Source organism: Rhinolophus sinicus, linkage group LG16 (assembly GCF_036562045.2).
Source record: "Rhinolophus sinicus isolate RSC01 linkage group LG16, ASM3656204v1, whole genome shotgun sequence".
NCBI lineage: Eukaryota > Metazoa > Chordata > Mammalia > Chiroptera > Rhinolophidae > Rhinolophus > Rhinolophus sinicus.
In genome coordinates, this window is record NC_133765.1 from 3,370,948 (window position 1) to 3,394,941 (window position 23,994).

At 42.2% G+C, this 23,994-nt stretch overlaps 1 protein-coding gene across 8 annotated transcripts in view; it reads left to right on the forward strand.

The window, feature by feature from the left end:
• The first annotated feature begins 468 nt into the window (after positions 1 to 468).
• GRAMD1B (GRAM domain containing 1B) overlaps positions 469 to 23,994 on the forward strand; it is a 236,009-nt gene continuing 212,483 nt past the window's right edge. For 2 of the 8 annotated variants that reach the window (XM_074321146.1, XM_074321148.1), the window contains exon 1: positions 469 to 1,047. Coding sequence is in view for 2 of the 8 variants with exons in the window: in XM_074321157.1 (XP_074177258.1) it covers positions 1,022 to 1,047 (26 nt within the window). In the remaining 6 variants the exon portion in view is untranslated. The remainder of the gene's footprint in view (positions 1,048 to 23,994) is intronic. The other 6 variants (XM_074321154.1, XM_074321155.1, XM_074321157.1 and 3 more) reach the window with 4 other exon arrangements.

A 23,994-nucleotide genomic window follows, 5' to 3' on the forward strand; every position in this document is an offset into this window, starting at 1 on the left:
GAGACATAGGTGCACTGGGCGAGAGTGAACGAGGGGACTGACGCTCTTCCTCCCGGGCCACACCACACCCGGTGTGTTCTTTTACAGGTGCGGAAACTTGAAGGCCCTGATAACGGGACGACTCAGGTCTCCATTTCCCTAGCTACTGTGTGATCCTGGGCGCGGCAGTGCATCTCTCTGAGCTTCCGTTTTCTCATCTGCAAAATGAACACTTTGACCTGAGTCCTCAGGTTGTGTCCTGTTACGCAGTGCCAGGACTTCAGCACTTCCCAATTCGGGTTCCACCCCATCCTGAAGACCCTTCGGGTTACGTGTGGACTCGTTCTGATCCACGCCCTTTGCCTTTCCCATCCCTGATCTGATAGCGTGGCGGGAACCGGGGGACTCTGGTTTCCAGATGGGCTAGTGTCTCCTCCGAGCCGCCAGGCAGCGGCGCTTCTGCTGCTGGTTTCCGCAGGAAACTTGATGGTCGGATTTGCAAGGAGCAGTGGGTTTTAAAGGCACTGTGTGGTAGTGTGTCCCGGAGTTACACTGCAGTGCTCAACGTAGGAGCGAGGCAACACCCTCCGGGAACCCAGGCGCAGGCTGCACCGGGGAGGGCGCATGAGGGGAGGAGGACGGCCGAGAGGCGAGGGCGCTGAGCGGGGAGGAGGACCGAGACCGAGCGGAACCACGGAGGCAGTCAGCGACCGCACAGACAGGCTCTCAGAGCGGCGGGAGCCGGCACGTACATGCACAGCAAGAGGGACCGCGATGCGGTAACAAACAGACTCCGCGACAGCGGGGCCTCGCAGCACCCCCAGAGGGGCTCCGCTTCCTCCCGCCCCGGCGCCCAACTGGGCTCCGGCCCGACCCCGCTCGGTTCCGGCGTCCTTAGGCGTCGTGCTCCTCCTCCCTCCTCCAGAAGGGGTTGGCGCTCCTCTTTGCAAAGCCAGGCCCCCGGGGAGATGAGGTGAGCTGTAGCCAGCAGCCGGTGTGTTCTGGGCGCTGCTGACCTGGAACACGCGGCCCGTCTGCCCGCATGAGAGCCTTTCCTAGCAGACCCAGGTAAGAACTGTCCGGCCTTCCTGAGCCCAAGGAGGAGCACACCTGGATGCAGGGGCGCCGATCCCGGCGACACTGGAGGCTGTGGAAACATTGGGGTGGGGGTGGGGTCTGCTGGTTTTTGGCATCTGCATTTTCTCAGTGCAACCTCAAAGTTCCAGAGGGCACAGTACAGCTATTAACATGGATTGTGACCTGGTGTGGTGTCCATACCTGAGAGTTGGTGTCCCCAGGAAACCACAGGAACAGACTACCTCCTTCAGGAGTTTCCAGAGATGGCTAAGCTCACTTCTTTCTCCATTAGTTCTGGAGATGTGCTCAGGCAAGTGGTGAGGGAGGGGCTGTGGGCATGGACATTCTGTCTACTTCTCTTCAGCCTTCTGGCAAAAGTCTGAACTGGGGACACTGGCTTTCCTAATTCTGGGCGGTACTACCCTGACTCCATCTGGCCACCCCCATCAATCTTATGCCTATTCCCCTTGCATTGTAGAAGTCCAAGATTTGAAAGAAAGACAAAGTAGACATCATGGTGTTTATCTGAACATAGCTAGTAGGACTAGAGAAAGTTCTGCCATTCCTAATTTCTTCCAAGTGTGGTGGGAGGTCTAGTAATTGGAGAAATTCCTGATTTGGGCCTAGGGATGCATGGAGTCCCATTCCAGAAGAAACCGAATTACTTATGGAGTAGAGGAAGGCATGAGAAGGTGTGGTCATTAGAAGTTGTTAGAGCCCAAACAACTTCTTTACATCCATCTGCCGGCCTCGTGCCTGGAGAAACTTCATTGCTCAAAAAATGTGTTAGCAGGGTGCATGGGCTCCAAGGCCACGTATGAAGGAGCAGTTGATGGCATGCGCCCAGCCTCTGCATCCTGCTGGGCCCGGTGCAGTTGTGAAGGAGACTCTATTCCATTCCGAGAATTAGAGCAGGGCAGGCCGGAAGGATTGTGCACAGCACGTATACTTGGAATAGCCCTAGTTTTATTCAAGGAAATTAAAAAAAAAAGACTAGTAAACAAAAATAATAAAATGTTTTCATGACAAAAGCAGAAAAACTCCCAGCACACCACTTTACATGAGGACAAAGAAGTTTGTGCAGGGGGCTGAGTTGTCGCCTCTGCCAGCACCTATGTGGGCACATCACCTTTTGGAGATACAGTGTTTTGTGGATGAGGAACCTTCTGCCTGGGAACTTTTCAAGAGGAGCATATCTCAGCTGGGGCTCTTTGTTTAAGCTCAGGAAACTAATATTAGAAGCAGGTTGCAAGTGCTGCCTTTTTATCCCCCACCTCAGGGTCCTGCTTTGCTCTTAATCTGATCTTCAGGCTCAATGTGGAATAGGCACACTCAAGAGGCATACTGCCTCTCTCTCTCTCTCTCTCTCTCTCTCTCTCTCTCATTAAACAGTGTTTAGAAGGTCACAGGGCAAAATATAGACATGTGTTTACTGTGTGAGCAAATCAGTCTTCTGCTCTGGGGGAGGTTAATGTTTAGTCTCTCTATTCAGTGGTGCCTCTGCCTTTGTTCCTTAAAGATTATGTCTCCTGCTCATACCCAATGTCCATGTCACCTTCGCTGTTGCTCACAACTTGAACTGGCTGCCTTTGATGGTGTACAGTGAAGTCGCGGGTGAGGTCACCAGTGTTTGGGTGAGGTACTTCCTCCCTGTGGGGACAGAGCCAGGAGTTCAGTTTCCAGGTTCTCGGCCTCACGTGGAAAGGTGCTCACTCGGGTAGTAAATGGCCATCAGCTGTGGCTAGTTGGCCATCAGCTGTAACCAGTGAGCCATTGGCCACTAATATAACTGCCATGGCTACGCTATCAGAAATGGGGGCTAGCAAGAAGACGGTGGCTGGGGTAGCAAGAGCAGATTGCAGTTAGCACAGTGGATTGCAGCTAGCGAGTGAGGTTGGTTGGCAGAGAGTAGTGGACGGCAGGTTGTGAATAGTGTGACTCCTGCTGCCTGTGTCTCCAACCCAGCTGCCAGCGAGACTATAGTGGTATGACTCCCCTACCTATGGCTCCGTGGGTGTTCCTTTTTGGCCTCACCATGTCCTGCATTCTTATGTGGGGAGCGGGAACTGAGACCCCGCAGGCCGCCCTGCATGACACTCCTCCCATCCCCCCCCCTTTGGCCTCTTTACCTTGTAACTTCTCAGAAGATCTTGTCCTCAACATGCAACCTGAGCCAAGAGCTGTGCTGGGGGCATCATGAGTATTCAGGAGACACAGGGTTCCCAAGGGTGGGTGGAAGTTCTGGTTTCCCCTGTCCACACTTAAAGGCTGTTTGGTTTTGGAGATTTGGGGCTGGGCTCTGGTGATAGTGTTCAAAAGAAACCATTATGAGCAACTGTAGGATGCTGCTATAGTACCCCAACTTGACATTGTCACCAAATGTGACTGTTTTATTTGGATTCTTGCTGGGCTGTATTCAAGGATTATAGACCTTGAATGAAATTACAGCTGTACAAGGAGACCACCTTATAACGGTTGTCCTGCCCCCACCTCCTAGCCTTCACTTTTGGACTATAGCAGTCATCTGATGTCTTTGCAGATTATCTCACTGGCAGGGCTCTACCATCACACACATCTGTAGCCTGCAAACTGTAACTGACATCACCAGCCCCAGGGCTGCAGCTGCACTCCAGTGGGGTTTTCACTGCTCTGCTCCCACTGGTTGCTGTTTTTGAACAGGTGGCACGTAGTTTTCAGCTGCATGTGGCTTTGGGCTGTTATTTACAATTCTGCTGTGAATTATCACCCATTCCATTTGCCCTACTGATAGGGTGCTTTCTCTTAGGGGTGCCTGCTGCAGTTTATACTTTTGATTTTCATTGTTCTTTCAGCCTGATCAGGATTTTTTCTTTCCCCCTTTTGCACCTGTGGATTGCTACATTAGGAACCACATTTCATTTTTTGCCTAGGCATGATCATTCTTCAAATTGTACTAAAATAATTATTTCCTTGGTTTGATCCAGAATCCTAATACACACAAAGCAGAAACACTGCATGTGGCTTTCAGATGCCAGGGTTCCACATCCCCTTTATTTTGGTGTTTACAAAGCTCTGGCTTCTAAGGGATGCCCTACTATACACTCTGCTTTGTACCTGGTAGGTATGCATTGCACATCTGCATAACAAATGAACATTTCCCATAAGAGGCAGGAGGGTGAACACAGTGTTACTATGAAGAGAGGGTGAGATATTTTAGCAAATGCGATCCTGAATCGGCATAAAGTTGTTAGGAGGGTCACCTTAATTTCCTGAGGTCTGATTTGGTGTGTGTGAAGATAGAGTTCTTAAGAAAGGGGAACACTTGTCAGTGGACTCAAGTACAGAGCCATAAGAGCACTAAAAGCAGGAATTTAAGTTATTTCCTGAGTGAGTTGGCATTGATGAATCTGTGAGTTAGTGGTCTGCTCACCACCTTTTTGGTTAGGCTTCTGTCAAACCAACAGTGAAATCCTGTCTTCAGAAAGAAAGTTACTGGCGATTCATAGGAGAGACATACAGCTCCTGGTTCAGGGGCACCGCAGTCACTGAGCCTGTTCTAGCAGAGTAGAGGAGTTAAACTGACTTGGTTTCATCAGCCGTACTAACAGACCTGAAACAACCTGAATCCTTTGGTTTGAAACTAGGCCAAATAGTGGGCACTTTCTGAGACCCCAATGGACGTGAAGCAGGAAGCACCTCCTCTCTCAGCACCATGAGGGCTTTGGCGCAGCTCTGGAGCCCCTGGTAAAAGGGAAATTTCCCTTTCTGCACCAGAATTGTAATAAGGTTGGTGTGGAGGTGGCTGTGGGCGTCAAGGATCAGATTGGAGAGTGCAACCTGAATATTTATTTTAAACACACTTCACAAAATTAAAAATGGATTTGTCCAAAACACAAGGCCAGTGAGGTACTATCTGCCTGACCACGTCCTCAACCCCCATCCCCACCCCCTCCAGGAGTTGCTGAGCTCAACGAATAATAAACATACTTGGCTAGATGAGGGAATATGAAAAAAGGCAGCCCCTGCAGTTCATCTGCCATTTCATCTTCCTGAGCCCTGAAATTCCATTTTCCTAAACAATTTCAGTGTCTGGGACTTGGAGAAGGACATGGGCTAGAGATGGGAATTGGGCAGAAGAGCAATTCTTAGAAAAGTTTGTGAGACCCACGTTGCCTGGAGACAGGCTGCCTAAGAAGGCAGGCGTGGTCCAGGGGAGGGTGTCAGAACATGGGAGGAGAACCGGTCCCTGAGAAGAAGAGAAATGACACATAAAAATGATGAAGGAGGGGAGGGCAGGTGGCAGAGAGAGGAAGCAAGTGAAGTAGGAGGAGAGAGGAAACTGAGTAAGAAAGAGGAAGATGCAGAGACTAAGTGCAAGAAAAGGCGAAAGAGGGGAAAAGAGCAGAACATAAATGAAGGCAGCACCTTGCTTGCAGGATTTTTGTCTTCCCCTTTTCCTTCTAGCAGAGGGAGAAAGCAGGCGATCCATGGGAATAGTGTGGTTTTGGTGCTATTGGAGCCTTCTCATTCAAGCTGTCAAGCCTCAACCCTTCATGGCAGTTCATTCTATTTTTACATTTTGCAGACTTGAAATTGAACAAATGACCCTGTGATGGCGTTGTCATGAAGATTTTATGCAGGACACCCACACAGCCAGTGCTGGGGTGGCTGAATATTTAACATAATATTCCATTTAATCAGATAAGAAGGCATCCTCCGGAGAAGGCTGGGCTTTGATAACAGCCTATAAAAAGCTGCTTTGATGAGAGTGAACGAAGCCAGAAAGAAATCTTGTTCTCTGGCTTGGTTGGTTTTGTTAGCAGGAACAATTCCAGTTAACTGAATTCTGGAGGACCTTAGCATTCCTCTTCACATACGTCTTTTTTTGTTTGTTTGTTTGTTTGTTTGTTTTTGCACTGGGTCTGTTTCTGGTCCAGTTCTTTTCGGAGATCTCATTGTTGGCAAAAAAAAAAAAAAAAAAAAAAAAAAAAAGTTCCCTTGGCCTGAATTTGTTCTGGGTGGAAGCCCTGCTTAGAATCTGGGCACTAGCCCTATTTTTTTGGCCTAGGGAAAACGCATGTGCACTCTGCTCATATGACAGTGCTTAGGCAGCAAGAATAACAATGTTGTACATCTCATACTTGTTTAAAACACAGAACAGATAAGGTTTTGTTGGTTTAGACCCAGACTAAGTTCTTCAAGTCCTGGGAGCTTCAATAGCAATTAAATGCATGCTCCTAGGTACAAAACCATTCTTTTGGACAAAAAAATTAAAACAAAAACGATGTGTGTTAAGGGGACCAATTAACAAGACAAGGTTGGTTGGATAGATGTAAAAATGTAAGACTATTCAAAAGGCCTGTGGCTCCCATGCACATATTTGTGTTTGATAGGTTTATAGGCTCTTTGGCTATACATATTGAAAGTGTATATGCTCCCCTATCTATTAACCTCTAAAATGCTGTTTTAATAATGCTAGTACCTAAACCGGATAGTAATAAAGACTACTGTTGAGTTAGATCTGGCTTCAAAAGGAGTGGACCCGACAGTGGGACTCCAAAAGGAATACTTCTTCCTCTTGGCTAGCCTTGTAGAGGCTGATCTTTCCTTCTGGGTTGGAACAGGCTTACTAGTTGTAGAATATTCCCTGCAGTGTCTATAAAAAGTGACACAGAGAGTGATTGAGAGCGTGGACATGAGCCATGTGGATGTGTGTTCAAAGACCTGAGGAAATGAAGTCCATTTAGAGGAAAGTGAAGCTAGTTTCTATCCCTTCCCTTTAATCGGGTATCTATGTGTGTTTTCTTTCAGCATTCTTTCTTCTTGACTATCTGGTTCAGGCAGTTTATTTGGCAGACATGGCCAAAGAAACTTTTTATGCATCTTCGGGGGGAAAGGAAACAAGGTAAACTCAAGTCAGGACTTCCTTTACTACCCTTAAGTTCAAAGTATGGCCTCCTGGGTGTAAAGCCTCTACTTCTCACCCAGGTCTCTCAGCTCTGCAGTGCACAGAGTTGAGCATCATTGCCCAGTGTCAGCCCCACAGTTATTGGAGCCAAACACAGCTGTCCCCATCGTTGTTTTGTCATATGTTTTCCCAGACTTTTATACTTGGACCCTGCAACTCTTCATGCTCAAGTTTTTATTTAAATGAATTCCCAGCATGAGTTCCTCAACTTGTTTGGGAAGTAGAGAGGTTATACAAAGATTTTTATCTGAAAGTTTCCCTTTTCCTGGTGCGGAGGACTAGTTAGCTATCTCATGAGTATGGACAGTAAACAAAAGCATCTTGAACTCTTCATCATTATTATGTTAGTTCTACTAAAATATTATTCATAGTGTGTGTTCTTGCTCAGAGAGCTTTTTGTTATTTTATTTAATCATCATGAGAACTTTGTGCACAATACATTTTTATTATCTACATTTTATAGTTGCAGAAACTAGGGCACCGAGACATGATGCCCAAGATCACATAGGCAATAAGTAGTAGAGCCAGGACTTAAATCAATGTTCTAGTCTTAAATATGATGATAATGAGGCTTCAATAAATTAAGGTGACCCTCTTGCTCTTGTGGATTCCACTCTACATTTTCAGTACCATTTTTCTTTCCCATCATCTTTCATTAGTTCTCCACCTCTGCAGGTGGGGGTTTACAAGCACCTCCTTCTAGGTGACACACAAAGGGATTCCTTAAAACATGGATGCCTACCCAAACCCAATTGAAGGGATTTAGAAGAGAGGTAGGCTGTATTATTAGGTTGGTGCACATGTAACTGCAGTTTTTGCAATTATTTTTAACCTTTTAAGCCGCAATTACATTTGCACCAACCTAATAAGTACTTTCATTGGGACCTACTGCCTTTCTTTTAGATTTTGGTATTTTAATCACTGCCAAATTTTCTTGACATTTAAGTCAAAGAAAATGCTGAATGAAAGTTGGCATTGTATCTACTCCTTGTAGCGATGATATCCCTCCTTTTTTGTAGATTATCCTGAAGGAAGAGTCCTGCCCCATTGCCTCCTCCAGCTGAACCAGTGTCTAAGTAAATTTCTGTGAGACACAGAAATTATAGCAGATTTTGAGGGAAGCTACCACTTCCAAAAGACAGCTGAGAAAAGTCCTTTAAGATTCAAGCCTATAAATCACCCTTTTGAGGTCTTTCTTCATCTTGGTTGGACCATTACCTTCATTTGAACTCAATTGGCAGCAATCAATAGAGAATACTAATCCTAGTCCTGGCCGGTCTTTTGCATGCATGAGCTTCATGCTGTATGTCTAAGAAAGTACAAACCCAGGTAAATAAGGCTGTGCAATGGCTGTATTGAACAGTTAGACCAACCCAAGTTGATTAATATATTTTTGCTTGTTAAGAAGCAAGAATAAATTAGCAGGGATAGTAGGTCTATTTTCTTAGCGTGTTTGCTCAACTGTCAATGAGATTAGAGGATTTATAAAATTAGGTTTACAAACTCATTTCACCTATTCCTCTTTTTTCTTCCAAAGTTTGATCATTCTTAACACATCTGGATGCCTTATGAACCTGAGTTTAGTGCTCGTGCTAGGCTTGGCTCCTCTCTGAAGCCTGGTGTGTTAGCAATGGTCAAATGTAATTCAGGCATTGAGCCTTTGGGCTATCTTATGCCTGCGTTGAACTCATGATACTGTGATCAAGTTTGGACAACTGATCTTGAGAGAGGACAAAAAGTGATACCAATAAGACTGAAACAGGAGAGAGAAGAATACAGACATTTGCACATTTTATGGATTGTATTCCTGTAAACAGTGAATAAAAATGAATTGATAGATTGGAATCTAGATTCTTCAGAGTACTGGTAAAGCACCCTTATCTCCTATTCTTTTCTACTAGGGTATCTTATCTCTACCAGTTGTGGACAGGATGTAATTTTATTCTGTTCTTGTTTATTTCTGTCATATTTTTTAAACCACATCCTCTCTTTATATTCTTGCAACAAACATTTGTTAAACAAGAAACCAGATGGTTATTGGGGATATAGTATTGAATAAGATAATTCTTTCTTCAAAGAGTTCAAGGTGTAGTGAGAAAAATAAAGTAGAAGAGTCGAAGACAACTTGTTAATGGCTATAATGAGGTAAGAATAAGAGAGAAACACTGAATCCAGATTCGTGAGCAGAACAGCCCAGGTGAATCTGATAAGGCTTTTTCAAAAAAATTATATGTGATATGGATTTTAAAAGGTGGTTGGGCACGTTCCAGATAGAGAAGAGTGAAATTGTCTTTCAGTGGTTAGCATGTACAAAAACAAGGTTGTGAGGTGCTGGATGTGTTTGTGAAGAGTAGTGTAGTCAGCTCATCAGGTATGCTATAGGAGGGGTGATGAGGCTAGAACAGCAAGCTGTAGGCAGGTTGTCAAAGTCCAGTTACACAGCTTGTACTTAACAGCGACAACTGGTAGCCCCAGACATTTCTCAGCAGAAGGGTGAAAAAAGAAGGTTCGTATTTTCAAGAAATAACTCTGGTGCAATGTGAAGGATGAGTGGAAACAGGCAGAGTCCAAAGGCCAGATGCGATATGGCGCTGCTGAACAGTCCAGGTGAGATCTGATAGAGTCTGAACTCTGGCAAGAAAGGTTAGAAAGCACTAGCCAGTTGAATAACTATGGTGGACACCTGAAACTAATATAATGTTAGCTATATTTTAAATAAAAATGTTTTAAAAAATAAAAATAAAGACAAAAAACAGACTACCCAGATGTGAGAATTATTGTAGTTTAAAGGAGAATCATTGAAGTTTGGTAGCAGTTGAGTAGTAGAGGCAGAGGGACGGAAGAGGGGGAGCCACAGGTTGCATTAATGTTCTAGCTTGATGTTATCTGTACGACGTCAATAGCCATAAATTGAGATATGAAGTACCCGAGAGAAGCAGAGTTGAAAGAGAAGATAATTTGAGCAGGATGAAGATTTAAAAGAGGCCACTGGAGTAGGGATGGAGAGATCATTTGTAAACTTTGTAACAAGCAGTTTCAATGAAGTTTTGGGGGAAAATGGATCAGGAGCAAAATAGTAACATTGCTCAGAGCTTAGGAGTTGAAGGAATAGAGAGTTTGGGGACACTACTTCAATTTTATAAAGAAAGGAGGATGTGAAACTTAGAAGAGAAGTAAGAATGAAAAAAAGGGAGGGGTGTAAAAAGAGGGAAAGCCCTTGAATATGTTTGCCAATAAAGGGAGGACAACTAGAGAGAAAGGGAGAGATTTAAAGATACAGGAAAGAGAAAAGACAGCTAAGGACGTAGGCTGTCTAAGAATTCCAGCGGTAACTATATATCTATCTATATCTATAGATCTACAAAATAAGACCTAGCCAGACAATCAACTCTAGTGCATCTTTTGGAGCAAAAATTAACATAAGACCTGGTCTTCTTTTACTATAATATAAGACCGGGTCTTTAATATAATATAATATAATATAATATAATATAATATAATATAATATAATATAATATAATATAATACAATACAATATAATGCCTGGTCTTTATAATATAAGACCGGATCTTATATTAAATTTTGCTCCAGAAGATGCATTAGAGCTGATTGTCTGGCTAGGTCTTATTTTTGGGGACACACGGTAGGTATGTAGGTAGGCATATATCTATATATCTACCTGTATATATTTGTATAGGTAGATATGTAGATATATATATAGATATGTAGATATAGAGATATAGTTAAATTTGTAGAGAAAATAATAAATGGAAACCAATATTTATGGCCTGCCAAGCGTTGTGCCAGGTATCTTACATTTATTGATATATTTAATTCTTATTAAAATCCTTTAAGGGGAGAGAGAGAATGCCCTTTTTTGGGAGAAAGTATGCAAGTAGCAAAAGATGAGCATTACTTTCTGGAGTGTAGATGTGAAGAACCATTGGAAGGCATTTCAAGAGATAACTTCAAGAGATAACTTTCATCAGTAATTTCTATTTCCTCCATAAAGAAAAAGTGATGTTATCTTCTGAGAGTAAAATGGGAAGTGGAGTAGGGAGTTTAAGAAGATTGGAAGAGTTTGAAAGAGTCCGAATTAGTGACTGTGAGTAAGCAAAAAGATTGCCACACAGTGCTGATGGCTGTTGAAACTGGACAGCACACTCTATTGCGACACTTTTGGCCTAGGCTTCACCATGTCCCGTGAGCTGGGCAGAGAGAGCAACTGGGTAACTCTCTCCCAGGTAGGAGATGAATTGGGAAGGTCTGGCTGAACCACAAGGTATTGAGAGTGCTGGTAAGACAATTGTTGAGAAAAGTGACCAAGAGGAAAGTAAAGCCGGAAGATGATGGATAAACTGCGAGAATGATGAGCTAGAAGAGACTTACGGTAGGAACAGAATGAGAATTTCAAAGGATTAGAGGTTGAGATGACGACAGGTCTCAGGTAATCTAAGATCTAAGGTTGACATCTAGATAAAAGGTTGTTTCAGCAGTACGTATGTCAGAGACCACCTGCTTTAAATTAGCAAAATCTTATTTGTATTATCAAAGATGGAGCTCTTTCTTGTTAAATAGGTGACCAAGAAAGGCTGTGAAATTCAACATTGGCTAGTCCCATCCATCTGGAATTAGTTAGGCGCGGGCTGCTCTGGGAAGAGAATGGTGCTGGATGACATCTCATGGCCAATCTGCCACCAGGGCTTATGATTATGTGCAGGTGCAGAGCCCAATTAGCAGGCATTTGAAGAGTTTCTAAACTGTGTGATGGCAGCTTTTTCTACACGGGACTTTTGAAAGTCCAAGTCACAGAATTATTTTTTTAAACGGGCTTTATTATTTTATTTTATTTCATATTATCAATGCCTTAAATTTGTCCCTTCCAGAGAACAGTTCACGAACTGAATTTCCTAGGCCATTTCTCATACCTCCACTCTAGTCAAATAACATAATGGTTTCCATTTTTGCCCAATTCAGCATATTCTGTGGGGCTGATTCACCACTGAGCCACATGCTTTCTTCAAGTGTTATCACTAGAAGCCAAGCAAATGATGGGCCTGCAGAGGCAAACAAAAGATCTTTCTGTCAGTCAGGGAACAGCAGCAGCAGGTGATGAGCCCTGCCTGCCTGGCCCTTTCTGACTTGTTCTGTTAGCGTTCTCTATGGTTTGTCTGTCCTGACTCTCTGTTCCCCTTCAGCCCCGCCCCCGTCTCAGGCTTCCCCTGTTTCTCGGTGTTGTTTGCTGCATCAGGCATCACTGCAACATCTGCAGTTTGGTGCAACTACATGTCTCTGTTCTATATACAAACACCAAGAGAACAGAAATCTCTACCTGTTTGTAAACAATTAGTGTCATCCAAAAAGAGCTTTAGAAATCAGGAAAAAAAGTCTCAGCTATGTTTTATCTGCCTGTGTATTTGTTCACCTTGATTAAAGAGTACTGAAGCCAGCTTTTAAAACATCATTTCTATGTTAGTCTGTTATCCTTCCTTACAGGCAGTTCTGGTTTCTTCCATGGCTATTATAGTAGGAGGTTAAATGCAGGGCTTCAATATAGATGCCAAACAGAATTAACCCAGGAAACAATGTGTTAGGGTGTCCTTCTAATGATTAGGCATTACTTAGCTTTATGATGTATTCTGGGTAAGACATATTAAAAATTAGGATCTCAGTTGCCTTCCATGGCTTCACTTTTATATATTCTTGTCTATTTAGGGACCTGGCTATTTAGAATCATCTGAGTTAACATTTTACAGATGAGGAAAATGAGGCCCAGAGAAGAGACGTCAATCATCCAAGTTCATAAATCTGGTTGGTGGCAGGTCTGGGACTAGCACTCCCATCTCATGACACAGAATTTAGTGTCGGCAATTAAATCTCCAGTTGCTGGAAAGGATATTTTGAGGAGGGGTAGAATATTGTCCTCTTTTATGCGACAGCTTGTGGTGCAACATACAAGTATTCTGGGCCTCGGTTTGCCCTATGTGCAGATTATCTCATGAACTTCTCATGCTGCACCCACTGAAACTATCTCCCCCTCTCATTGTCTGTGGGTGTGTGCTTGAGGGAGAGTAATTTGAGCACGTAAATTTTGTTTTACCCAAATGAGAAACAAAAACTCATAGACACAGACAATAGTTTAGTGGCTACCAGAGGGTAAGGGGGGAGGGGGGTGGAAGATGAGGGTAAAGGGGACCAAATCTATGGTGATGGAAGGAGAAATGACTGTGGGTGGTGAACACACAATGGGATTTATAGATGATGTAATACAGAATTGTACACCTGAAATCTATGTAATTTTACTAACAATTGTCACCACAATAAATTAAAAAAAAATTTTTGTTTTACCACCACACATTTAAAACTCATATGCATGCTCATAGCAAATAAAAATGAGCCTTCTGGTTATTTATAACATGTCACCCTCTGTTAACATGCAGAGATTTGTGTTGATAATTGAGAGATGACTCTTTCTACGACATTATTGGTTTCTTATAGAGCAGAGAGGTTAGAACCATGTACCGCAGCTGCACAGCTTACTGAGTCCTAGAGCTGGAAGGTTTGTGGGTAGGGATGAATTTTCAGTAGTGTGAGCATGGATTTCCCTGATTGCCAGTCATTGATTATCTGACTTCTGACCTGCTAAGGTATGGCACAGACCATGTGACCTGTCCTAGTGGGGGAATATGAGCCAGTGCTTCTCCTTTCAGAAGTGGAAATTCTCCCAAGTCACTGCCTTGTCAGTTTGATGGGTTAGATGCTTAGGGCTGCAGGAGCCAGTCCTAAGCAAATGTCCCTAACTTGAATTTGTGTCACCCCACAGGAAAGGCATACTAGAAAAGGGTAGAACATGCTTAGGAAGAAGGAAAACTCCATGTTCTGTCTCTTACATATGTAGGTGGGAGAAGGTCATTTGACTACACATAAGAAAATGTATGGGGACCAATTGAACTGCTCATAATAATGAAAGTCTTCTGAGAAAGTGTCCTACTCTCCTGTCTCTGTCTCCTTGAAACATGAGTTCATAAATTATATTGGGAAACCCTCAAAGAAATCATACAGGCTCTTTTGGCCGGAGCTTGAGGTCCCTAAGAGTTTAGCTGTACAGAACTCATGGTCATTTTGGATAATTGATTCCTATTTGCTGATTATTTTGCTCTCTGATTTTCCTTTCCCTGGGGAGAATCCCATCTGGACCACATATCAGTTAACAGCCTTGATGTCATCCATGTTAATAGCTTTACTGAGTCTGTATTCAAACATATTAGCCATGAAGAGAAATGTGAGATGTGGTAGGTGTTTCAATATGTCAATGGTCTCTAATGCTTTGACTATTTTCTCGTTCTGTTCAAATGCTGTTAACTGCTTCTAAAATGTTATAAATTATGTGTTTATTGTCTGGATTGTCCCTGTGTTATTGTTTCCATCTGTTCTTAAATAACTCATTTGATAAGTTTGTGTTTTGTCTGTCCAATTCTCCCCTGCCCCCGTGAAAGTGAATCTAGTTTTCCAAGGTAGACCATTTTGCTGTTGAGTCTCTGAGACAGAAAATGATAATGCAAAGTAACATTATTACTTGTAGCCCCCTTCTTTTTATAATAAACCACTGTTTCTGTTGAACTTTTAACTGAAAAACAGTCCAGCATTTCAAGGAGTCATCTCACAAACAGGAGTATCATTAAGGTCCAAAGATTTCTAACCACAGATTTACTATCTTTGGAATAAAAGCTGGAGAGCAGCCTAACTCACGTCTAATGCAGGAAGGGCAAGTTGAAAAACAGCCTTGGCATCCTTCAGATCGCTGACCCTACAGGCATTACAACCTTCAAGTTCTCCTTTGCTAACAGCCTTCTGATGCACTTGTCTACCGTTTGGTTAAATTATTGCAAAGCAACAGTGAGTGAGTGACCCTCTGCTTTTATGTCCAGATCACCCAGTGCAGAGCTAATGGGCTCTCTGTGCTGAGTGCTTGGGTCATGAGCTGACAGATGTGGGAGAAGCAATCCCAGGAATGAGCTGTATTAAAATATAATTTAAAACTCTGTTGTTCAGCTGCCACAGCTCAGGTGAGGCACAATGTCATCGGTATTCCCCAGTGTCGCATAGAGCAAGACAGTAATCTTCTGTGAATGAGTTTCCCTCAAAGTAGTCACAGAGTTTCGATAAAAGATATTCATTTGACCTTGGCATTTTTCCTGGTCTAATCTATATCTAAACAATCATCATTTTCATCATTGTTATCAACAATTTTTATTGAAACTTTTACCTTGGGCAAAACACTTTGTTAAGCACAGTACATTCATGATCTCACTGAGCTTACAATACCACCCTGAGTCAGGACTATTAATTTCCCTATTTTACAGATGAGGAAGCCAAGACTTAAGAGACTAATGACATCCTCAAGGTTGTTTTAATGGTATTCAGAGCTGGGATTCAAATCTAGGTTTGATTTCAGAGCCTGAGCTTCCAGTACAACTGTGTTATCTGAAACAAAGCTGTCAGAAACTATTTACCGGGCATCTCTTCTATGTAAGGTATTGTTGGTGCAAAAGTAATAGCTATTTTTGCAATTATTTTTAACCTTTTAAACCGCAATTACTTTTACACCAACCTAATACTGTGTTTATAGGGCTGGGGTTACAAAGAAGCGTAAGATACCTCCCATCCCTACATGCTTCAAATGTTGTTGGGCAAGAAGTTGTTTCGAAAATAATTTAAAACACACTAAATGCCCAAAATGTGGAACATAATAAATGTTATATTAATAAGGAGAAGGTCTTAGAGAAGATGAGATTCATACTGGGCCTTGAACAGTGGGCAAAATTACATAGATGGAAAATAAATAGAAAAAGCATCTCACACAAGGAAGGTGATGTGAACAAACCCTAAGGATGAGCAAGCATAAGGCATATATTGTTGAAGGGTGGGGGTGGGGTTGATGATAAGTTATGCAGGAATGAAGTTTTTTTAAAAAAATTTTTCTTATTGGGGAATATTGGGGAGCTGGGCCCATCAGTTCCAAGTCGTTGTCCTTTGATCTATTTGTGGAGGGCGCAGCTCAGCTCCAAGTCCAGTCTCCTTTTTCAATCTTTAGTTGCAGGGGGCGCAGCCCACCATCCCATGAGGGAATTAAACCGGGAACCTTCTTGTTGACAGCTCGCGCTCTAAACAACTGAGCCATCCGGCCACCCCTCTGAAAGCTCAGCTGCAGCTTGTTGCCTTCAATCTAGTTGTGGAGGGTGCAGCTCACTGGCCTATATGGGAACTGAACCAGCAACCCTGTTGTTCAGAGCTCGCGCTCTAACCAACTGTGCCACTCAGCCACCCTAGGAATGAAGTATTTTTGTATTTAACTGTTTGGTCAACGTATATTTACTGAATGCCTACTATATGGAAGTATTTTGTAGGGTAAGAATGAGAGATAAGGTTGAAAATGTAGATTGCAGCCTCACTGATATCCAGCTGGGACTTTATCTTATAAATCCAAAGTTTACAGTAAGTAGTCTAGGAGCAATAGATGGATTTTTGAAACCTTCTCTGACAAATTTCCAAGCTGGTTGCCTCTGTCATGTCCCCCCTCCCTAAATTTTTCTGGACTTCACGTTGTGGAGTGAGCATTCCTCTGACAACGATATCCATTTATTTATATGTAGGATGCCCATGTTTGGGGATTGGGGAAGAAGGAAAAACTATTAAAAAGTCAAAGGACAGATTGGGGAATTAGGCTACTGTCAAGTCACCAAAGCTCAGAAAGTGTTTGAAGAAATTGTAGACAGAAAGGGGTCATAGGTGTTAGATGCAACAAAGAGAAAATAAAGACATTACGGACCAAGAGAAATTTGGTGATTTTGAATTTAATGGCCGATTTTGATGATTGGTCTATCAGTGATCTTAGAGAACACATTTCAGTAGTGAGTGGAACAGGATCCCTGTTGCAGGGCACTAATAAGTAAAAGGAAGGATTATGGTCACAGTGTACACTGCTCATTGTTGACATTCAGTGGCCAAAGGTGAAGAAAATGAAGATGATAACTGGAGCACAGAATTGATCAAAGATTTTTTTCCCTCAAAATGGGCAAAACCAGTACATATTTGAAGACTGGTTTTGCCCATTTTGAGGAAAAAAAATCTTTGATCAATTCTGTGCCCCAGTTATCATCTTCAATAGGATACAGAAAGAAGGAGAAATGAAAGAAATTAGACACAAAAGATGTAACAGAGGGAACTCTTCCTGTCCATTGAGGTTTTGTAGCGTTATATTCTAATGACTAGATAAGTAGAAATTCTTAAAACTTGTTGGGTTTATTGGTGTAGTTATTACCTCCTTCCCATACCACCCACCTCCCAACTCAGTTCTCTTCCCTCTAAACCACAAGCCCGTATTATCCTTAAACCCTCTGCTGCTGGGCGACGACTGTATGGTGATGACTATCAATTTATTGTCAGAGCCTTTTTTTTTCCTCACGCAGATGCATTTTCTGTTGAGTGTATTTACATTTTAAAGAAATTTCTGTCTATTTGAGTGTTTTTCTTCAGGCGTCTACCTTCGTGACTTAGTACTTTTGGATTCTTGAAGCTTTTCTCTTTTGTAGGAAGGAAGGGAGGGAGGGAGGAAGAAAGGAATATTTGAAACAAAGGTTCATCCGTGCAGGAACATATGTGTGTGTTTGTGTGTATACACACATCTGAAAGAACGTATTTCAACAAGTAGCCACTGAGCAACTACTTTGTGCCAGAACCTGTGTTTAGTATCAGGGTTGCAAAGAAGAGGAAAGGTACAGGCCCTGCTGTCAGAGTAATTCACTCTTTAGGAAAGAAGTCAACTTTAAAAACAGACACTTTACCTCTAGCACGATTAGGGTAGAGACAGACGTATGTCCAGCTGCTACAGTAATATAGACGGGAAGATTTGCAGCCCTACCTGACAGTATGGAGAAAAGTTTCCTGGATGAGGCGATGCTTAAGCATTTATATTTTGAAGGATAAGTGAGAGCAGGCAAAGAAAGGTGGGTGGAGCATCGTAGGCAGAAAAACACAAGCAAAGTCACAGGGGCCAAAGGAATTATGTTTTTTATAGAAAACATTTAGTTATGTTTAATTACTAGATGTAAAGTAACAGAGATGGCTTGAAGGAGATGAGATGTGCCCGGGTATGTGCACTAGGTAAGGTTATCAGGAACCTGACATACAATGCTAAGATTCTTAGGCTTTGTTCTAAAGACAATGGAGAGCTATAGAGGAATTAAAGCAGTGTTGTGTCGTAATCATATTTATGTGCAGATATAGTCTGGTTGCAAATGATTGAGTCAGGTGAGTGATTCAATTAGGAATGTCTTCTGTTTCAATTTACCAAAAACTCAACTACTAGCAGCTTAATCAAACATGTGAAGATATTTTTCGTGCAATAAGAAGTCTACGGAAAGGTGGTTTCTGGCATTGGTTTAGATACTTGACGATGCATTCGAGGACTCATTTCCACTACACCATCCTCACCATTTTTGCTACTGATCCTCATGCTATTACTCTGTGGTAACAAGGAGACTGGTACTGCTCAAGTCGCATTTTCATGTTCAGGGCGGAAGAAGGGGAATGTGCCAATGTTGTCTGTCCCTTTTCCAGGAAGCACAGGCTTTCCCAGAAGCTTCCCAGTACACTTTCCGTCATATCTCACTGGCCATACCTGGAAAGAGCCACCACTGGCTGCGAAGGAGACTGGAACAAAGTGTTGCTTCTTTATAGCTTCCATAGCAAAGGAGGGCGTTTGGAGTGCTGAGTCAGCCAACCAACAGTGCATGCCAGACATTGATATACATCAGGGGCTTGAAATTGCACTGTTTTCTCGTAAATAACATTCTGTGCCAGGCAGCAGAGGTGGCAAAGTACCCAACTCAAAGCAAAGCAGTGAACATGTATCCTAGCTGTTACAAGAGACAAGCCCAGAAGAAGAAGGGCACTGGGGCTTGGGTGCCGTTAGCGTGGGTTGTGCTCTGGGCACCATAAGGGTCGTCTTGCTGCTGAGCCAGTAAACGTGTGCTTCATCCCAGGTTGATTGTTGAAAATTGAAAATCCTGCCATGGAACTCACTTCCCTTCTACATCTTGGAGTGCCTCACTGGGCCTTAATAATTATTTATTCCAAAGTTGGGATTCTGTTAGACAATATTGGAGGATAGGCAGGATAGAGTTAAGGAGGTGACAGCGACAATATGGACCATGTCATTCCTCAAGTAGCTTATGTTCCCTATATGGAACAATTTAAAAATTGTATAAGAGACAATAGGAGCAAATGCTCCTGGCTTGATACAGACTGAGTGTCAGCAATCAAGCCCTGGGCCACCATTCTCCTACAGGTTGGGTTTTAGTGTCTCCAGTCAGATCACACCACTGTATGGTTTTCAACACTACTTTGGAGGATTGACTGGCTGGGCTGCCTAATGCAAACATGTCAAGAATCAGTGTTTGGTCAGCAGCCCTGCCCTCACCCGATTACTTTCACAGGTGTATACACTTATTGGAGTATATCCAGTCTCCAATCCCTCTTCCCTGTCCTATATGTCAGAAAGAAAGAGAACAGCTCTGGCATATCCATTTTACTGATTTATTTCTAATTTTTCACATTTTTAAATTTATTGGGGTGACAATTGTTAGTAAAATTACGTAGATTTCAGGTGTACAATTCTGTATTACATCATCTATAAATCCCATTGTGTGTTCACCACCCAGAGTTAGTTCTCCTTCCATCACCATATATTTGATCCCCGTTACCCTCATCTCCCACCCCCCACCCCCCTTACCCTCTGATAACCACTAAACTATTGTCTGTGTCTATGAGTATTTGTTTCTCATTTGTTTGTCTTGTTCTTTTGTTGTTTTTGGTTTATATACCACATATCAGTGAAATCATATGATTCTCTGCTTTTTCTGTCTGACTTATTTCACTTAGCATTATACTCTCCAGATCCATCCATGTTGTCACAAATGTTCCTATATCATCTTTTCTTACCGCCGAATAGTATTCCATTGTGTATATATACCACAACTTCTTTATCCATTCATCTATCGAAGGACATTTTGGTTGTTTCCATGTCTTGGCCACCGTAAACAAAGCTGGAATGGACATTGGAGCACACGTGTCTTTCTGTATAAATGTTTTGAGATTTTTTGGGTTGATACCCAGGAGAGGGATTGCTGGGTCATATGGCAATTCTATTTGTAATTTTTTCAGGAACCTCCATACTGCCTTCCATAACGGCTGCTTTAGGGTGATTATTGATATATGAAGATTTCCTATCATTCTGTCTTTGGTTTTCTGGTAGGACTGTGTCTCCATTTATTTATTTATTTATTTATGCCTTTTTATTGTTGTCTATTATTTCAGTATGGTAGTATTCTACGATTTTTTTCCTCTGTTTCTTCTTTTATTATGTTATATATTTCAGTTCTGGGTTATTTTTTTGAGTGATTACCATTAAGCTAACGTAAAAGAAAGTTGCATATTTAGAATATTCCATTTTCTTTAGCATATTTACTTTCTCCATTTCCTTATGCCGGTTCAGATCTTTAGTCTCCCCTTTCTTTGTTTTTGTTGTCACAAATTATCCCTATTTATGCAGTGAGTTGATTCCTGTGCTGTAGTAACAAGTTGTAGTTTTCCTCTTTTTCTTTAAGTGTTATTTTTTTCTTCTTTACCCTGTATGTTATGTTTATGTGTATTATTTGGTGTAGGGGTTGCCATTTCCTGCTTCTGTCTGTCTGTTTGCAATACTACTCACGGTTTTGTATTCTTTTGCTTTTTTGTTTCAAGTCAAATAGCCTCCTTCAGTATAACTTGTAGTGCAGGTCGTGTGTTAGAAAATTCCCTCAGCTTCTGTATGTCTGGAAAGGTCTTTTTTCCTCCTTCATATCTAAAGGATATCTTTGCTGGATATATTATTCTTGGCTCATCATTTCTCTTTTTTCAATAGTTTGAATATTTGATCCCACTCCATCCTGGCTTGTAGAGTTTCTGCTGAAAAATCTGATGACCTAATGGGCTTTCCTTTGTAGGTTACCATCTTCTTTTCCCAGGCTGTCTTGAGGATTCTTTCTTTGTCGTTGATTTTAGACAGCTTCAATACAATGTGCCTTGGAGAAGCCCTGTTGGAATTGACGTTATTAGGTGTTCTATTTGTTTCTTGGATTCAAGATCCGGTTCTTTCCACAAGTTTGGGAAGTTCTCATCAACAATTTGTTTGAAAATATTCTCTGTTCCCTTCTGTCTTTCTTCTCCTTCTGGTATGCCCATTATTCTTATATTGCTCTTTCTGATGGAGTCAGAAAGTTCTTGTAGAGTTCTTTCATTTCTTTTAAGTCTCAAGTCTCTTTCTTCTTCCATCCGTGCCATTTCCAGATTTCTATCTTCGATGTCACTGATTCTTTCCTCCATCTGGTCAACTCTACTTCCTAAGCTGGTTATTTCATTCTTAATTTCTTCTTTTGAGTTCTTAATCTCCAGAAATTCTATGTGGTTCTTTTAAAAATTTCAATCTCTTTGGTAAAATGTTCATGTTGTTCTTTAATTGTGTTTCCGAGTTCATTAAACTGCCTTTCTGTGTTTTCTTGCATCTCGTTGAGTTTTTTCAGAACTGCAATCTTGAATTCTCTATCATTTAAGTCACATATTTCAATGGCGTTAAGTTTATTTTCTGGAGACTTTTCATTTTGTTTCTGAGCTGCCTTGTTACCTTGGTTATTCATGGAAATTGGTGAAATATTATTTCTCTTTCTAGTCATTTACAGGAGTGGATTCTGTAACAGGTTGGTAGGAAGAGATCTTTACTTTGCTTTATAGTAGGTGTTGGTAGAATGTTTTATTTTCTTTCCAACTGCAGCCTTTTATTCTCTTTTACGCTGTAATGCTATATTTTCTCTGCACTGTTCTGGCTTCTCACACAATGAGGAAGGTCCCTGGAAGGTGAGCTTCTCCTCTGTGAGCAGGTTGCCTGGGTCACAGGGCACCATCTCCGTGGGGTTATGTGGAAAGCTTCTGAAATTCCAAAGCTTCTGAAGTACACAAATTCAGGGCTTGTGTGTTTCAGCTGCTCTGTTTACCCCTACAGGGATCCACCTAGATAGATGGGGTGAGGCCAGGTGGATTGTGAGAAGTGGCTCTGAGCAATGGCAAGGACCACCACCACAGCCCGTCCTGCACCCAGGGCTACTCCCCTTTGCCAGAACTAGTTGGGCTGCGAGTCCATGGCTGCGGGCCACAGTTCTCAGAACTGCAAATATTCTGTTATTTTGATCTAACACTGCTATCGTTCTGCTTCTAGCACTGGGCAGGTGGAGGCAGGGTGAGCTCCGGAAGGGTGAGAGGGGGCGGCTAGGCTCTGCACCTTTGCCTTCTGTCCTTGGCTTAGCAGTGAGGACTTGAGCCTCCGTTTTCACCCTTCTTCCCTCAGTCTTTGCTCCAAGGTCTCTGCTGTGAGCATTGGGTGAGCGTTGGGTTCAGCATATTATATGCTGATCCCTCAGGCGGGACTGTGGGCCATAAAGTGAGTGCTAGCAATCTGAATTCTTCCCTCTCCCTTGGCTACAGTAGCTCCATAGTGCAGGGAGCTTGGAGCTCTGAGGTAGGTCTGCCTCCTTTTTCTATTATTCTTTTTTTCTCACATAACCCAGTTTCAGTGGGAGTTGTGGGAAAAGCATGAAGCATTGAACTGTGTCAACCTAAAGAGGAACAAGGGAAGATGGTGACAAGGAAGAAGGGAGGGAGGAAGGAGGACTGGAGAACAGATAGAGGAATGAAAAGTGTAAAAATAACGGGTTATAGATTAAGAACATCTTCCAAAGACTCACTTACTGCAGCTGACAGTGTATGAAAGGCTGGAAGGAAGAGAAGAAACATAGATTCATAGTATCTGATTTGGAAAGGATGCAATAAGACATGAGTTCCAACCTCATGCAACCATTTAAATCCCACCTATGACATCTCAGTAGGGCTTTCTAATGGGAATGCTTTCATCACAGGTAGCTCGCTTTCTATCTCATAAGGAAAACCATTTGACCGTGGGACAACTCAGGCTGTGGGAGGGGCACTTCTTTTTGTTGAGCTGACTTTTTTTAAAAATTATTTTATTTTAAGTGTGTTTCTCCAGAACCCATCAGCTCCAATCAAGTCGTTGTTTCAATCTAGTTGTGAAGGGCGCAGCTCACAGTGACCCACGTGGGGATCGAACTGGCAACCTTGATGCTACCAGCACCATGCTCTAACTAACTGAGCTAACTGGCCATCCCCAGAGCTAACTTTTTAAAAAATGACTTCTATTGTTTGGCTTTAATTCTGCCGTTCTGGATTTCATTAACTTGATTCAGTTTTTCTTTTTCTTTTCTATTCTTTTTTTGTGTGAATCTTTCACGTAATTAAAAGTAGCCATCATATTTCCCTTATGGCTTCACCCCTGTACACTAAATTCCTGACCTCGATTTTTTTATTAAAAAATGTTTTGTAATCTTTTGATTCTCTACTCCAGTCACTTTGTCCTCCTCTGTAAGCACTTCAGTTGGTTTGTATCCCCTCAAAAGTGGAATCCCCAAAACTAAGCACAGTATTCCTGGGAAGTCAGAGTAGATAGGCCTCTTCCTAGACATTTGGAGTTGGATGTAGCCCAACATCAATTTAGATTTTCTCTTTTTCCAGCTGCTTTACACTGTTGGCATATATTGAGCTTATGGTAAACCATCAATAAAATACATACAACTCTTCTAATATGCAATCATTTTGACTATATTTCCTTATCTTGTTAACAATGATATAAAGATACTTCTGGATGTATTATTATGCTAAAATCTAGATATTCACTGTATTTTCACAATTCCCTAATCTATTACTGTAATCTAATAATTATATCCAAAGAGACAATAAGGCTCCTTTGACATTCCTTGGTTTTAGAGAAATTTTACTGGCTGCTATTGTTAACCACTTTGCTTTTTGAATGTTCATGGAACCATCTT